This window comes from Fonsecaea erecta (genome assembly GCF_001651985.1).
Source record: "Fonsecaea erecta strain CBS 125763 chromosome Unknown Scaff11, whole genome shotgun sequence".
Classification (NCBI taxonomy): Eukaryota; Fungi; Ascomycota; class Eurotiomycetes; order Chaetothyriales; family Herpotrichiellaceae; genus Fonsecaea; species Fonsecaea erecta.
The window spans coordinates 833,263-848,515 of NW_017387254.1; the positions used below are offsets into that span (position 1 = coordinate 833,263).

General features: G+C 55.5%; 4 protein-coding genes across 4 annotated transcripts; 3 read left to right on the plus strand and 1 right to left on the minus strand.

The window, feature by feature from the left end:
- Window positions 1–247: 247 nt before the first annotated feature.
- AYL99_10487 (hypothetical protein) lies at window positions 248–1,372 on the plus strand (the record flags this gene model as incomplete). Its single annotated transcript, XM_018841993.1, has 3 exons — window positions 248–333; window positions 469–1,096; window positions 1,151–1,372. 3 exons carry the CDS (start codon window positions 248–250, stop codon window positions 1,370–1,372), a joined length of 936 nt encoding a protein of 311 aa, XP_018688881.1.
- Window positions 1,373–2,252: 880 nt separating this feature from the next.
- Window positions 2,253–5,199, minus strand: AYL99_10488 (hypothetical protein; the record flags this gene model as incomplete). Its single annotated transcript, XM_018841994.1, has 2 exons — window positions 2,253–2,337; window positions 2,429–5,199. 2 exons carry the CDS (start codon window positions 5,197–5,199, stop codon window positions 2,253–2,255), a joined length of 2,856 nt encoding a protein of 951 aa, XP_018688882.1.
- Window positions 5,200–5,832: 633 nt separating this feature from the next.
- On the plus strand, window positions 5,833–7,921 carry AYL99_10489 (hsp7-like protein; the record flags this gene model as incomplete). Its single annotated transcript, XM_018841995.1, has 2 exons — window positions 5,833–5,859; window positions 5,918–7,921. 2 exons carry the CDS (start codon window positions 5,833–5,835, stop codon window positions 7,919–7,921), a joined length of 2,031 nt encoding a protein of 676 aa, XP_018688883.1.
- Window positions 7,922–11,003: 3,082 nt separating this feature from the next.
- AYL99_10490 (hypothetical protein) lies at window positions 11,004–14,919 on the plus strand (the record flags this gene model as incomplete). The annotated part of the gene is made up of 3 exons (XM_018841996.1): window positions 11,004–11,066; window positions 12,157–12,624; window positions 12,679–14,919. 3 exons carry the CDS (start codon window positions 11,004–11,006, stop codon window positions 14,917–14,919), a joined length of 2,772 nt encoding a protein of 923 aa, XP_018688884.1.
- Between the last annotated feature and the right edge of the window lie 334 nt (window positions 14,920–15,253).

A 15,253-nucleotide genomic window follows, 5' to 3' on the forward strand; every position in this document is an offset into this window, starting at 1 on the left:
GACGTTGGATTGTAGTCTGGACAGACCGGTGAATCTCAAGAAATACAGAAGAGAGAGTACGAACTCAGCGAGTCATGGTTAAAGCGGCACGGCCTGGGCTTGCGTGGTTCCCACTTCAATAATCCCATCGATTATAATTGCTCTCCATCTACGCCGTACCTCTACCAAGTACACACGCAAGACAGCAAGTGTCCCCGGACAGCCATTGCGCATTGACTGCCATTTCAGACCGACGCACCCAGCCAAAATGTGCCGCCTCTGCGGCCGCGTGGTCAAATGCATCTTTGATTCGATGCCCTCGAGGGTGCCCTCGTCGTCGTCGGTGCCGAGACTGTGAGCCTCCCCCCAAATTCCATCCGAATCATTGAAGCACAAAAAAGAGAAGACGGAAGGAAAAAGGAGAGGAAAAATGAGAAAAGAGACAGAGAAATATTGCAACGAGATAGCTAACTGACTTTGCACTCGCAGCAGCAACAGCAGCAGATCTCTACACCATCCTCCCCAGACACGATCCCACCACCACCACCGCCACGTCTCGTCACGCACCCTCGTCCAGAGCGCCCTGAACATCCCTACCAAGCCCCTCGGTGTTGCAGCTGTAGGTGTACCGCCGCCGTCATTTCTCCTCCCGTTCCGCGCACGCCTGCACCAGGCCCGCACCCTACAGTCGGCCACGACACCCGTGTCGCAGTTTCAGAATACGCCGCCCGAGACCATCATCCCTCCCCCCAGCTACCCTCCGGGGGACAGGACGACGAACCCACAGACACCGTCCCCTTCCTCCTCCCCACTGGCGGCGGCTGCTGCTGCTGCTACAGATACAGTTCCCACGACGACGATAACATCGGTACCACCGCCCCTCGCCCGTCCGCTGGTGCTCTCGCGCTCGCTGCAGACGCTGCTCCCGAAGCTACACGCCCAGACGCCGCACTACGTAGTGGCGCACGTGCACCGGTTCCCGTACCTGGTCACGGCGGGCGACGTGGTGCGGCTGCCGTTCCACATGAAGGGCGTGGCGCCGGGGGACGTGCTACGGCTCAACCGGGCCAGCGTGCTCGGGTCGCGCGACTACACGCTGAAAGCCGGCACGGCGGCCGTCTCCGCGACCTACGACCGCCGCCGCACCGCCCAGCCCCACTAACTCGACGAGCGGCTGTTCGAGTGCCGCGTGCGCGTGCTCGGCGTCGAGACCCAGCCCATGACCCTCACCGAGAAGAAGAAGCGCCGCAACCGCCACCGTAAGATCGTCCGCAGCAAGCACCGCTACACCCTGTGCCGCGTCATGCAGGTCCGCGTCAAGTCGCTCGACGAGCTGCTCCGCGCCGAGAAGGGGGCCGTGCTCCTGGAGGGCGGGTCACAGGAGGAGAATTAGAACTAGACTGAGAGGGAGAGGGAGAAAGCGAAAGAAATGCCCACGCGAAGTTCTGGGAATTGATTCAGGGAGGGAGCCAGGGTAATACCGCTGCACTACACTCCCCATACCACAGTGAGAGGGAGGGATCGATAGGGTACGGCAATGTGGCTTGTTGCATGTAGGATATGTTCATGTGTAGCAAAACAAGGTAAAGAAAACAAAAACGAAAAAGAAAAACTCGTGTACATGTTTTGTGTTGTCTGGCGTGTCCGGCCAAATTCGAACCAAAAACGTCAAATCTACAGCGACCCAAGGATGCTTACGTGCCCCGTGTGCTTCTGGAGAAAAAGGAACAAGAAGGGTTTAAAACTATGTATGTGCTGTGTTACCAAGGAAGGGTAATGGAACGTTGCTGTTGACGACCCTCGAGCCGGTGCAGCCCCCCAAGTCAACAAGAAAAAAATAATATTGATACACTCACTCACTCCCTAACTCCCCTCCCATTGCCCTCCCTTCCACCCACAAGGAAACACCGCCTTGAACGCCACGCCATTCAGCCGAAAGAGGAAAAAAGGACGTGGCCTAAGAAACGAGGAGAAAGCATTAATGGCGAGCAGGAGCTTTTTTTCTTTTCTGGATCGTTGCCGCCGTGTGGAGCGTCATCGTCGTCGTGGTAGTCGTGGTCGTCATCGTTGCTGTCGTCAAAACATCACGGGGCATCTCAACTAACCATCTCACGCCCATCAACCATATGTATCGTGTAGAACTGTCCCGGTGTCAGAAATGGTTCTCACCTGCGGAACTTCCTTGGCTGTCTCTCGGAGGAGAGACGGGCGGAAAACGGTCGTGCTGAGTTGGCTGGGTGAGCGACAACACACGGTGTGGTAGTCGTCTCATTTCACCTGACCTCGAAGGACGGGAAAGCCATGCGGTCGCGGAGGTTGACCTTGAATTCAAAGATTCCTTCTTCAGAGCCGGCGTACCTGTCACGTCCCACAGTGTCAGCAGAGATCCTTGCCTTTTGCCCCAAACACCACTAAGCCCCCTGAGTCGGTGACCGGGATATCAACTTACAGGAATTGCCCGTCTGGGCTGAACGCGATTCCCGTTGTGCCGAGCTCGACCTGGCCTGCCACTCCTGCGGCAACCGTCGACCTTCCACCAGGACCCATCACGCGCTGCAACCGAGATCCAGCCGCCACAGGCATCCAGTTCCCGTTGGCGTCGAGTGAACGGTTTCCGGACAGGTTACTCAAGAACATGATACTCGCCACCCGCGTCTCCGCATCGATGCGGCCGGCGCCAGATCTGGTCACATCGACACGTCCGGCCTCGTTCCCACTGCCGGCACCAGCACGCTGAGCTGGCGGACCGGAAGATACACGGCGGAGGGCAGCAGTGATTGCTGCGGAGGGAGGAACAATAAGTAAGCGCTCTCTTGGAGGGGAACCAGTACCAGCAGTGTTGCTTGCCGCCGCCGCCGCCGCCTCATGAGCGTTGGAATCGGCGTCGAGCCTGCTTCCGATGGATGCCAAACGAGCTTCGGCCGCACTCAGAGTTCTTTGCATGGCCGCAAATTCGGTATCAAAGTTGTGCAGAATGACGTTTTCCAGGGCTTGGGTGTCGAGGACGGCTTGTGCGACTCGCGATTCTGCTCTGCGTACTTGTCGTTCCAAGTTCTCGACATGTGCTAGTCTCTCACGGCTGGACTCGGAATGAATCGCGAGGATGCTGGGAACGCTGTCGGACTGACCAGAAGAACTGAGATTGGTGGTGGGCAGCGTCGTAGTCCGAGCCGAGCTCATATCGGAAGCATGGACAGTGTTCACGTCGCTGCCGCCCGAAACCCCACCCAAGAGCCGGTCGCGCTCGGTTTCCAACCGTCGAAAGTACTCCGTGCCAACTCTCAATTGGCTCTGCAATTCCCGTGACCGTTGTTGTAGGTATTCTTGCTCGTACGTCAGCTGTCGCTGGACGATCCGTTCCAATGAAGCTGCAATCTGGCCGTGTGACTCCCTTGCTACCGCACGAAGACGCTCCAGTTGGTAGGAGTTCTCGGAGAGTAGACGCTGCTGTGTATCCAGCTGCCGCCGAAGCAGGAGTGACAACTGTCTCTCATCGGCGAGTTGACGCTCCAGCTGGTTTCCCAGTTGCCGTTCCGCGTCCAAGGCGGCTTCGACCCGAGTCAGCAGCGTTTGACTGGGATGACTGGAGTCCGACCCAGGTGCCGTTGGAATCGCACTCCGGGCATTTGGCAGAATGGTAGAGGGTCCCGGCTGGGACTCAGACCCAGGTGCTGGAATTGAGGTATTTGTCGACGTGGCTGCTGGGTCTTCATCGTCGCCAATGCGTGCCGGGGATGCAGATAGCCTAAGACGGTGGCTCGGGTTGAGATCGAGATATCGACTTCCGTTGGGCTCGGATAGGATCACAGATGATCTCCTCCTCGGTTCATGATGGCGAGGCCCAACAGAGCGACTACTACCATCATTTGTCAGTCTCCCAGCAATCCAAGCTGGGCTAGCAGTCGAGCTGTTGGTTGTTGGGTGACTTGGCGGTGGCGTATCCATGTTGTCCATTAGCCGGTCGAGCGCTTCGACAACTGATCTTTCTCGCGCGTCCAGATCCAAGCCCTCATAGTTGACCAGGTCGCGACGACGATGCCTCTGCACAGACTCGTTCAGAAGATCATCAGCGCCGAGCTCGTTGTCTAATCCTCTAGAAGACAGGTTGCGCATCGCTCGTAGCCGCGCGAGACGCTGCTGCGTCAACCGTTCCTTGTGACCAATGTTGCGAAACGCGACAGGAGTTCCATCTTCGAGCTTGACTTCCTCTGTTTTCTGACGATCGAGGTCTAATATTTGCCGTCGGACACACGATTGTCTCACGTCCGCGATACCTATCCTGCCATGGTCCTCTGCCCAGACCAAGAGATCCCACGGTGCTGGAGAAAAGGTCATGGACCTGACGCATCCAAACAAAGCTTGCCGGGACGACCTGAAGGTGCATATAATGGACGATTCACCGGGCTCGTTGCTGCTCAGAAGATGTTGCATGTCGAAGACCGAGATGGATCCACCTTGGGAGGAAGCGGCGCACAGATAACCAGAAGGGGAGAAAGTCACTGCAAAGCTGTGGTCATCATAGACGGGGTCACCCGTCGGTACCGTGGGATTTGCGAACATCCGCCAGAGATATTGGGCGTACCTGCTGGAAGAATCACCAGTGGCGGGGGCTTTCTCCAGGTGTCGTCTGTAGAAGTATACACGGTCGGAGTCCCCAACCGCAGCGAGGATCGTAGAGTCGGGCGACAAGGCTGAAAAGTTCATTGGGACGGGATGCACCAGAGTCGTCAGCACCTTGCGTTGGGCAAGAGAGTAGACCTTGACCGTCTTGTCGTTATTACTGATCAAGACCACTGGTTCGTCGGGAGTCTTGCCATGATTCAAGAAGCTGTGAATGCTCATAGCGTTGACGATTTCTCCTCCCAACATGTCAATATTCATATCGTGACCAAAGCATGTGGGCCGATCATGTTCGTCCTTCTCGATCTTGATGAAGGCGCAGTCGCCATTTTGTTCTCCGCCCACGCAGACCCAGCCCAGGTCGGCAGCCAGACATCGGGACTCGAAAGGTATCGTTGCGATCAACGAGTTCTGTTGGGTTGCGAGGTCGAGAACAAACACATCCTTGCAGGACACATAGTAGACGAGGTCTTTCTCCGACGAACTGATGAAGTGTCGCAGTTGGTGGTGGGATACTGTGATCTTCGCAGGGTAGAATTTAGAATGAGTAGCAAGCGTCTTCGAAGGAGTGAGCCATAGTTCGCGACTAGGTACAGTCATTTCGCGGGGGAAGAGGAGGGATCTAGGGAGAGACACGCATCGCTCGGCGAGGTACCGTAGGAGGCTGAATGAAAATATCGGGACAGAGAGCGTAGTAAGCGGGCCAAGTTGAGAAACTTTGGGAGAACGAATCCCCAGAGCAGCCACTCTCTAGGAGTAATAGAGGGAGAAGGCTTTAGGAGATACCTGTTGATTACGGATGCAGTTGTCTCTTAACTCGAGTGTGATAATGGCATTGCTGTGGATTGAGTAAAGGGTTGCTTAGGGTGCGCCAACCAGCCCGTGACGTCGATTGGATGAGACTACTGTCACTGTGAAAGGCTAGTGAGGCCAACCAAAATATATCGCAACGCGGCATGTTTGCCGAGCACGCTTCTCCCCAGTCACGTGCTCGTGTCCGGCGGAATTTCTGAGAGTTTCTGTCGTGCCAAGCCTCGCGCGAGCTTGCGGCGAAGGGGAAAGAGAGATTTTTTCTCCGTCCATTTGTATTGCGTCTACTTTGTATCCTGAGCTCATCTATCTGTCCCATCACCTATCCCCCTTCATCCTCACATTCACTGTGCTTTTGCAGGCCTTTGTCCATCTCCTACCTTCTCCGCTGGTTCTCTGTTACTTCTTGTCCGTGAGATCATCATGATCGCCTCAAGGTTGTCCAGAGCTGTAAGTCCCCAATGCTGCTTGTTTCGTCGTGGGAAGCATCTTCTGATCAGTTTACCAGCTGCCTCGCTCTGCCCCCTTCTCTCGCCTTTCTCAGATCAAAGCTCCTCGATCATCAATAATCTCGCGGTATGCCTCGACCGACGCTCCCGGGTCAACTGAAAAAGTCAAGGGTCAAGTCATTGGTATCGACTTGGGAACGACAAACTCGGCCGTCGCGGTCATGGAAGGCAAACAACCCAGGATAATAGAAAACGCTGAGGGCACTCGAACGACGCCCTCTGTCGTTGCCTTTACCGAGGGTGGTGAGCGTCTCGTCGGTGTGGCAGCCAAGCGACAAGCTGTCGTCAACCCTGAAAACACCCTGTTCGCGACCAAACGACTCATCGGCCGGAAGTTCTCAGACCCGGAAGTCCAGCGTGACATCAAGGAAGTTCCCTACAAGATTGTCCAACATACAAATGGCGACGCCTGGCTGGAAGCCCGTGGCGAGAAATATTCGCCGTCGCAGATCGGAGGTATGGTGCTGGCCAAGATGAAGGAGACTGCCGAGGCGTACCTTGGCAAGCCCGTCAAGAATGCTGTCGTCACTGTGCCTGCCTACTTCAATGACATGCAACGTCAAGCCACGAAAGACGCTGGTCAAATCGCTGGTCTGAACGTCCTCCGTGTTGTCAATGAGCCTACGGCAGCTGCGCTTGCGTATGGCCTCGAGAAGGAAGATGATCGGATCATCGCCGTCTACGACCTTGGCGGTGGCACATTCGATATCTCTATCCTCGAAATCCAAAAAGGTGTCTTTGAGGTCAAGTCGACCAATGGTGATACCCATCTCGGAGGTGAAGATTTCGACATCACGCTCGTCCGCCACCTCGTCCAGCAATTCAAGAAGGAGTCCGGCATCGATCTGTCCAACGATCGTATGGCCATTCAACGTATTCGTGAAGCTGCCGAAAAGGCCAAGATCGAGCTGTCATCTTCCATCCAAACAGACATCAACCTTCCTTTCATCACCGCCGACGCATCCGGCCCCAAACACATCAACATGAAGATGACCCGAGCTCAACTTGAGCAGATGGTCGACCCTCTCATCGCCAAGACTATTGAACCTGTCCGCAAGGCGCTCAAGGATGCCAACCTGCAGGCAAAGGATATTCAAGAAATCATCCTCGTCGGTGGTATGACCCGTATGCCGAAGGTCACCGAGTCTGTCAAGAGCATTTTCGGACGCGACCCTGCCAAATCTGTCAACCCTGACGAAGCCGTCGCCATCGGTGCCGCAATTCAAGGAGCCGTGCTTGCCGGTGAAGTGATGGACGTTCTCCTGCTCGATGTTACTCCCCTCTCTCTTGGTATCGAGACCCTCGGTGGCGTGTTCACCCGGTTGATCAACCGTAACACGACCATCCCCACCAAGAAGTCGCAAATTTTCTCGACTGCCGCCGACTTTCAGACGGCAGTGGAGATCAAGGTCTACCAGGGCGAGCGTGAGCTTGTTCGGGACAACAAGTTGTTGGGTAACTTCCAGTTGGTCGGCATCCCCCCCGCACACCGTGGCGTTCCGCAGATCGAAGTTACCTTCGATATTGACGCCGACTCGATCGTGCACGTTCACGCCAAGGACAAGTCCACGAACAAGGATCAATCCATCACCATCGCATCCGGCTCTGGTCTTTCCGATGCGGAGATCCAGAACATGGTGGACGACGCCGAGAAATACGGTGCTCAAGACAAGGAGCGCAAGGCTGCCATTGAAGCCGCCAACCGCGCTGACAGCGTTCTCAACGACACGGAGAAGGCGTTGAAGGAGTACGAAGACAAGCTCGACAAGACCGAAGCTGACACGATCAAGGAGAAGATTGCTTCTCTCCGCGAGTACGTGGCCAAGAACCAGACGGGCGAGGGCACTGCCACGGCCGAGGAGATGAAGGCCAAGATCGACGAACTCCAGACTGCGGCTCTCAGTCTGTTTGACAAGATGCACAAGGCTCGTGAGGAGTCACAACAGCCCCCGCCGGGCGGTGATGCCCAGCAAGGCTCGGCGAGCGGTGAGCAGAAGCCTTGAAGATGAAGTGACAGTGGAGATAAGGGTCCCCAAAAGCAACTTGTATTTTAATGATATCCCCTGTACTCGACTTCGTTTTGTTAACCCCGGATATTGGCCCGATCTCTTCGACATTCTTGCCATCATCACGGGCAGAGTTCTCTATGTGTATTAGTTTTTGCCCTTGGGGAAGGACAAAAAAGGTTTGCTGACGAGGACATAACTACTGCTGCGTCATGACTTATATATGCACGAGTGTTGGAAGGAGCATGGAGCGTCACATTTCATTACATGCTTTGCTGGCCGGGAGGAATGACTGCAGGAGCGGAGCACACCAGAGGGCATCGGTTTGTTCGAGCATGGTTGGTGGGCGACAGGACTCAAGACAGGTGTAATATTCTTTTGTAGAGACGGGCCGGGGCATGACACGGACAGGCTCAGCCTTGAGAGTGGCGAGCAGGGCGAGGCCTCATATGCTTCGCACGTAGTGCCCTTGTGTGAAAATAGAAACAGAAAATCTCCCCTCGTCTAACGTATTTGTCTATGCCGCAGATTTACTACCGGGCTCAATGGCTTACATTGATTTAAAACGATGACAATTCCTAGGCGATGCGGTGCGGCCGTCAGGGCCGCGTTGCAAGGAATTATCGGGAACGCTCGAAATAGGGAATTGGTTGTTTTGGCTCCTTCAGTATAGCATAAGCAAGCTGCCAATCACCGCGGAACGAGGCCCTTAGCCCTGTACGTGCTGCGTATAGTATGACGGTTCCGGCGTATACGACTAGGCGCGGATGGATTCAGAGGGAGGCTGACTCGAGTCCAAGTGGAGACAAGCTGACGACACAGGAGAGCCGGGTATGTTAAAAGAGGAAGCACGGGGACGGCGACAGGGTCGGCACGCAGACTTATAGCGCGTGCACCGATCTACGAGAAGACCATGCAGTATATTCCACACGGAATGTTTGCGCGGGAGGCACTGGGAGCGATAGAGGATACCACCACGAGCATTATTGGCCGATAGCCCCGATAGCCGGAGGGGAACAGGAGAGAGCGAATGTGTGACGAGAATATGTAAAACAAACCGATTGACTGACGGTTGGAAGACGGCCAAGTGACCGCCTGCCTAGAATGAGAGAGACAGACAGGGGGGTGGGAGTACGAGGACACGGAACGGAGTATACGGGCATCTTTAACCGTGGCACGAAGGAAACCACCTGGTCAGAAAGGAGGTGATTGTGGAGATAGGGAGTGTGAAGGGTGACAACAAGAGGCAGAAGCAGGAGCCCGATACGGAAAGGGGGAAATGTCTTCTGTGTATCTACAAGTATCGGGGTTGCGTGGCTAGCTGTGTTAGAGGGGGCCGAGCCGTGATGTGATTTGTCCGATAGCGATCCCGTATTATCAGCGAGAAATTATATCTGGCAACAGCAGAAATTAGTGCCTCGTATCCCAGGGATCACGGAGCCTATCGACGGTGGGCTTCTTGGTCCGAAAGCAAAATAGGGGGTGCCCAGCTAGCTATACGAGTGGGCATTTACCCCCTCCCGATTCCACCTCCGTCACGTCACCCGAACAAGAAAAAGGAAAATCACCACTTCGAGTAGTTGTGGCCACCGATCTAGCTTGATGACCGGATTTCCCAGTATAGGTCGAGATAATGATGAGAAGAATGGTGGTGGATGGTGGTGGCACTCGTAATAGTGATGAGTTGAGTTCACGTAAACACTACCACTGGACTAGCCAGGTCGTGGATACTCGCACGTACGCGGACCGGAAGAGGGACAGAATGAGTGAATGAATGCGTGTATTCAGGCTAACTAATCAATCAATGGGCTGGTCACGGGCCTCACTCGGCTAACTCAGCAGCACCCCAAGGGCCTTAAATGGCCGATTCGGGTTATGGCTGCTGGGGACTAGGGAGGTATTTATTACTGAGGATCCTTGAAACACCCAGGGGTGCCCACTCTGGTGTCTCTCCTTCTCTATCAAGGCTCCCTAGCACGCCCCTAGGCGGTGTCTCGTAGGTATTCCCAGCTTAACCAGATATCCGTGTTGGGCACCTACGGTGTCCACTGGGGGATCACGCTGCAAGGATGACGGGGCCTTTGATCCAACTCAATCTCGTCAATCGCCGTGTGCTTCTTTTTTAATTACCAACCTGGGTATTCAAACACTCTCCCGTATTCTGACCCCCTCTTTAGTCGGTACACTTACACGCACGCGCGCACACTCCCCTAGTAGTATTGTTCGGTGCCCATGGCAAGAAAAAAAATGTGCCACTCCAGGGTCAAGCGAGAACCCGCTTCCCTAAATTCTCTCGTGCTGCACCCACCCACACAACGCGTTCCCCCCCCATCCCATCCCATCCCATCCCATTGTCTTTCCTTACCCCCTTCCCAAGTTGTCCTTGTCAAACCATAGCCCTTAGCCCGTAGCCCGTAACCCGCAACCGGAAGGCCTCAACCAAACATGCCCACTCAGCCCACCACCCACATCCTATCGAACTTATCCACTTTTGCTATTCGGCCGTCGCATCGACGTACTCTAAACGCCTCTTTTCTCGGTTCTTGTTAACGTTTTAGCCTTGGACTTTCCCCATTTCGACCAATAACCCACTGCTTGTCTGCTCTTGAGCATATCCTACGGTCATCTAGTGTCCTTTTTCTCGCATCTCTGCATCTGGCTTGTCTTTGGCTGTCTGTCTGGTCTGGTCTGGTCTCTCTCTCTCCCTCTTTCTTCCCTCTCCTTCTCCCTCTTTTCGTGCTACTTACTCTCCTTCCCTCTTTTTCCCTTTTCTTCCCCGTCCTCCACCGTTCCGTCTCTACAGAGCGAGTTCTTCGCATCCAACCGGTCAACCACTTGCCGTTATTGTCGCCGTCTCATTTTGTACACCACTGATTTTGTCAACCTCTGTATCACCATCTCCCTGTCGACAACGCGACTGTTATCCACATGCCGATACCGCTCCCGACATCGATTTAATTTATTTTTGGGGGACATTCAGCTTCAGTCGCGCCTAGAGTGCATCGTTGCTCGACTTGTCCTCACATTTCTCCAGGCGACCTATACACACTTCAGCGACTGTCTTCGACTCACCGTCGTCATGTATTCATCCCGGCCTCCGTCAGACCTGGCGCGTAACGTTCCGCACGATATCGGGTCCGAGGTATGTGAGCATCTTTTTCTGTGTGTGTGTGTGTGTGTGTTGTATTTCTCAGCACGATTCTGGAATATGCACGATGCACAATCCCCCAATACACTTGCACTAGCACTCTGCGTCATCCGGGAATTTAAACGACAAGAAAAGAAAGCGGAGAGGAAGAGCAAATGCCACGGAGACTGCGTGAGAACTCGTTACTCCTCGCCACCGTCGCAAGCCGTCCTCCTGAGAGAGAGGGCGTAGGACAACTAGATCTGGCACCTTGAACCAGCTGTCAATTATTTGCCGTCAACCCACTCTCCGGGCGACAGAGAGCCAGACGGAGAAAAAACGCCACCGGGTCCTGAGAAATGCCAGAGGGAGCGACAGCTGAACCCAGTGACGATATCCTGGCCACTTATGCTCGCTTGTCCGCGTGGTCGAACTCTGGGGGCAGTCTCTGTACCATGCGATTCCCGGGTTGGCTCATCGGGTTCTGCAGGCCGGGACAACAGGAGGCCTCTAACCAACTCTGGCCCCTAAAGCCCTTAAGCCCTTCGGGGCTTTCAAGGCCGCTAGGCTGCCAGGGTGCCCGTGGCACTTCTTCCTCTCCGCCAACAGGAATGGGCCGCCACTGCCTCCACCTCTCGCAGAACTTGGCGTCTGGCTTCAATATCTGGGCGACCTTTTTAGGTCTGCCACTCATCCCACTCCGCTTCGACTCCTCTTTTCCGCCTCTCTCCAATCGCCATCAGTTTCCAAATCATCGTCCGTCCTATTTGGTGCTATCCAGCTGCATCAACCTGTGTTGGCGTCTTTCCTGTTTCTGCTTAGCGTCCTATTGCCCTCGTTGCACCTCCTATTGCATCAGTCTCTTAACCCTTTCTGGATACCTGTTCAAGAAAAAACCACCGACTTCACACACGACGTTTGACTGGATGGGAATGGCAGGCTTCTCTTTCGTCCCAATTTCCTGCTCATATCTGAACCTTGGTGGCTCGTCAACTCCCTCCACTGTCGCTCACTTCCCTCGTGTCTGCTGGCAGCCCCTGATTTGTCAACATCCGCCTGACCTATGTTTCGTATAACAATCTTGTCACTAACATTTCGCCTTTAGCGTCCACGCTCGTCGTGGGAGTCGCCGTATCAACACCAACCTCGAAATTTCCAGCAAGCCCCGCAGCGCTCACCGATCATGCTTGACACGATGGATCCCGAGTCTTCCGACAGCGATGTCTCTGTGAGTGCGAGTGAGGAATATCGACACACCGGTCCCTTGACTGCCCCGATTCCCCTGCCGCCACCAGCATCAAAGCACGCCCTGGAATCGTCCGATGCCGTTCAAGCACGTCTCGATGAACTGCAGCGCGTCGAGGACCATAACGTCAAGAAATATGACCTGCTCAGGGCCAAGCGCGCGCGTAAAGACGAGAAAATCCGTCGTAGGCGGGAGTACCAGGACAAGAAATGGTCTCTCATCATGGAAGCGCGTCAACGCAGAGACGCCCGGATCGAGGCGCGCCGACGGAGAGAAGACGCGGCATTTGCACAATTTTTTGATCGTGATCTGGAGGATGAAGAAAGTGTATGTTGTGATCAGCACCCCTGCGTGGAATTGGTTGATCTAACTGGTGCCCAGAATCTCCGGCGCCGGCTGAAGCGACTCAAACGTGGACTGCCACCAGACGACTCACCGGCGCCCGGCGGCCGGAGTATATCATCATCGTCAATGTCGCCACCAGGTCCCGCGCTCTCGACACTTCCTCCGCCCCCTAAGCGTCATCAAGTTGGCCCTCCAGGTCAGCCTGACGCCATCAATCCGGTGCAGTCGAGACCTCCGCCACAGTCAAATCTCCCAGCCCCTGCGAAGACTACACTGCCTGCTCCCTCGTACACCTTCTATCGCGACTCGCCTCCCACCTACTCGCGTGTGTATCACCACTCTCCTTACTCGACCACACCGAGCAATGCTTCCCCGACCATGACGACGAACGGGTCAGGCCATGGCCCCCCACCCTCTGCCGATCGGCCGCCACAACTGAACCATCTAGGACGGCCACCTTCTCCTCTCCCACGGTCCGTCCCGAGTACTCAGTCACCTGTAACACCGGCGACAAACCCCAATCCACCGAGACAGATGTATGATACGCGGCCACCACCCGCTACCACGTCCTCGGGATTCGCTTCGATCAATGCTCCACCGACCTCGGGATTTGCTACCATCAACGCAAGAACGGCCGCACCTCCACCGACCTCACACGTCCCCAACCCCAGACCGCTGAGCGATACGGATCTCCGCGGGACACCCCATCAGCCGACCAACAATGGAGTCGAGCCCAATCATTTCCATTCGTACCCAAGCGCCCCAAATTCGTCCAGCTCCACGGCGCCGACAGGGAGTGGCAAACGTACCCCGTCAACGACGCATCCATACCAGATGTCCGAGGCATTTGCGAACCGACACCACCACTGCGAAAGAGTCGACACCTTGAACCGTGGTATCTGGACGTCTCATGGTCCAGGAGGCACGGCAGAGCATCCCACAGGACCTGCAGTCGAGATGTACCTGCGGTGCAATCACGATGGATGTTCGCGTATCGATTGGCGCACCGTGCACGGTCTGCAATGCCACATTGTCAAGAACCATGATCAGCCCAAGGGCACCATCGGTAGTCTCGACAAGGCTCTCGAGAGATACGGCGTCCCGGTCAAAGAAGTCGAAGACTTCGAATCCCAGCACGGCAGAGGCACTGCGGGGACAATGGCAGACCCCAAAAACTTGAAGATGAAGCTCAAGACTAAGGTCCAGAGTTTTGGCAGAGTCGTCTCTTCGGGCGCTCCGGGCGTCGACCCTGAGGCGAGACCGGCTGGCTACCGACCCAGTCCGGCTGCAACCGACGACAGTCCCACCATGTCAGATGGCCTGAAAAGAAGTCCAGACACCCCCATCACCAACGGCCTTTCCAACCGTGCCGTGAGCAACGAGAATGGACGACGATCTGCGTCTCAAACAGCAGCCGGCTCTCCTGCAATGACGCATACGACCATTCGACCCGGCTGGATGGGTGTGAATGTGCCGCCGTCGACGCCGGCCCCCGCTGAACCAGAACCGAAAAGTCTGCAGGGAGACTTCAGTTCGGCTGAAGCTCCCAGCAACCGGGACACGACCAACTCTCAACCTGCACCGCCACCATCGAGGGAACCCATCCCTACGCCTCCCTCCAACATCAAGACTGCTCCTTTGCGACCGGAATCTCGAGACACGATGGCAATCGGTGGGGCTGTGGCCACTGGGCCCGACCTGCAGTCCTCTGCCGCACCGGTCGCGCCTGAACCGCTGAACTCTTCAACCCAAACGCGGCCAGCTGCCGAAGTCAAGAGAGAATCGGAAAAGCAAGAGGCCCAAGCAAAGGACGAGGATGTCCAGATGACGGGAACAGAGGAGGACCACCAAGCGAAGTCAGATGAGATTCGAGTCAATGGTACAAGCAATGTCGAGAAGAGTACAGCACCTGAAAAGCCAGCACAGGGAACAGATTCGGCAGGAGAACAGATCGACACGGTCGAGACAGAGGCGAGTGGCACGAAGGAGGTCGGCATAGTCACGATGCGGCGATCCACCATGCAATCTCCCACCATCACAACGAGGTCTCTCACTGCCACGACACCTGGCAGCGGACGACGACCCAGTCGACGATCCAGTGCTGCGAGGAAATCCGTCGACGTCGACGGGGAAACGGGCCGACCCGTCCAGAACGAAAACGATGATAAAGAAAAGGAAGACAAAGATGTCAAGGACGAAAAAGTGGAGAAGGAGAATACTCGGCTGGAGCCTCGGCGGTCATTGACGGGGCGGGTCCTGCGAAGGGGGAGGTTTTAGTGCGATGTCCTAGACGATTCTCTGCAAAACAAAAGAGCGGCTGTCAGGCCAGGCGAGATGACAGATCCCGTGGGCTCCACCTAGAGCCAGTGTGATGGTTTTGCGCATGCTTCACAATATGGATTGGGTATCCACGGGCCTTGATTTCCTGGAGGGGAAGGCTGGGATCGGCGACGTGACTGAATGACTTGGATCGATTGATGCTGTAATGGATTCGGAGCTGGATAGTATGGGGGATCGAGAGGGCCTGGGATTTTTCTTGGATTCTCAATGATGGGAGTCAGAGCGTCCGTTGGGAATCTGGATTATTGTCCGGTTCTACCCGGCGACTAAT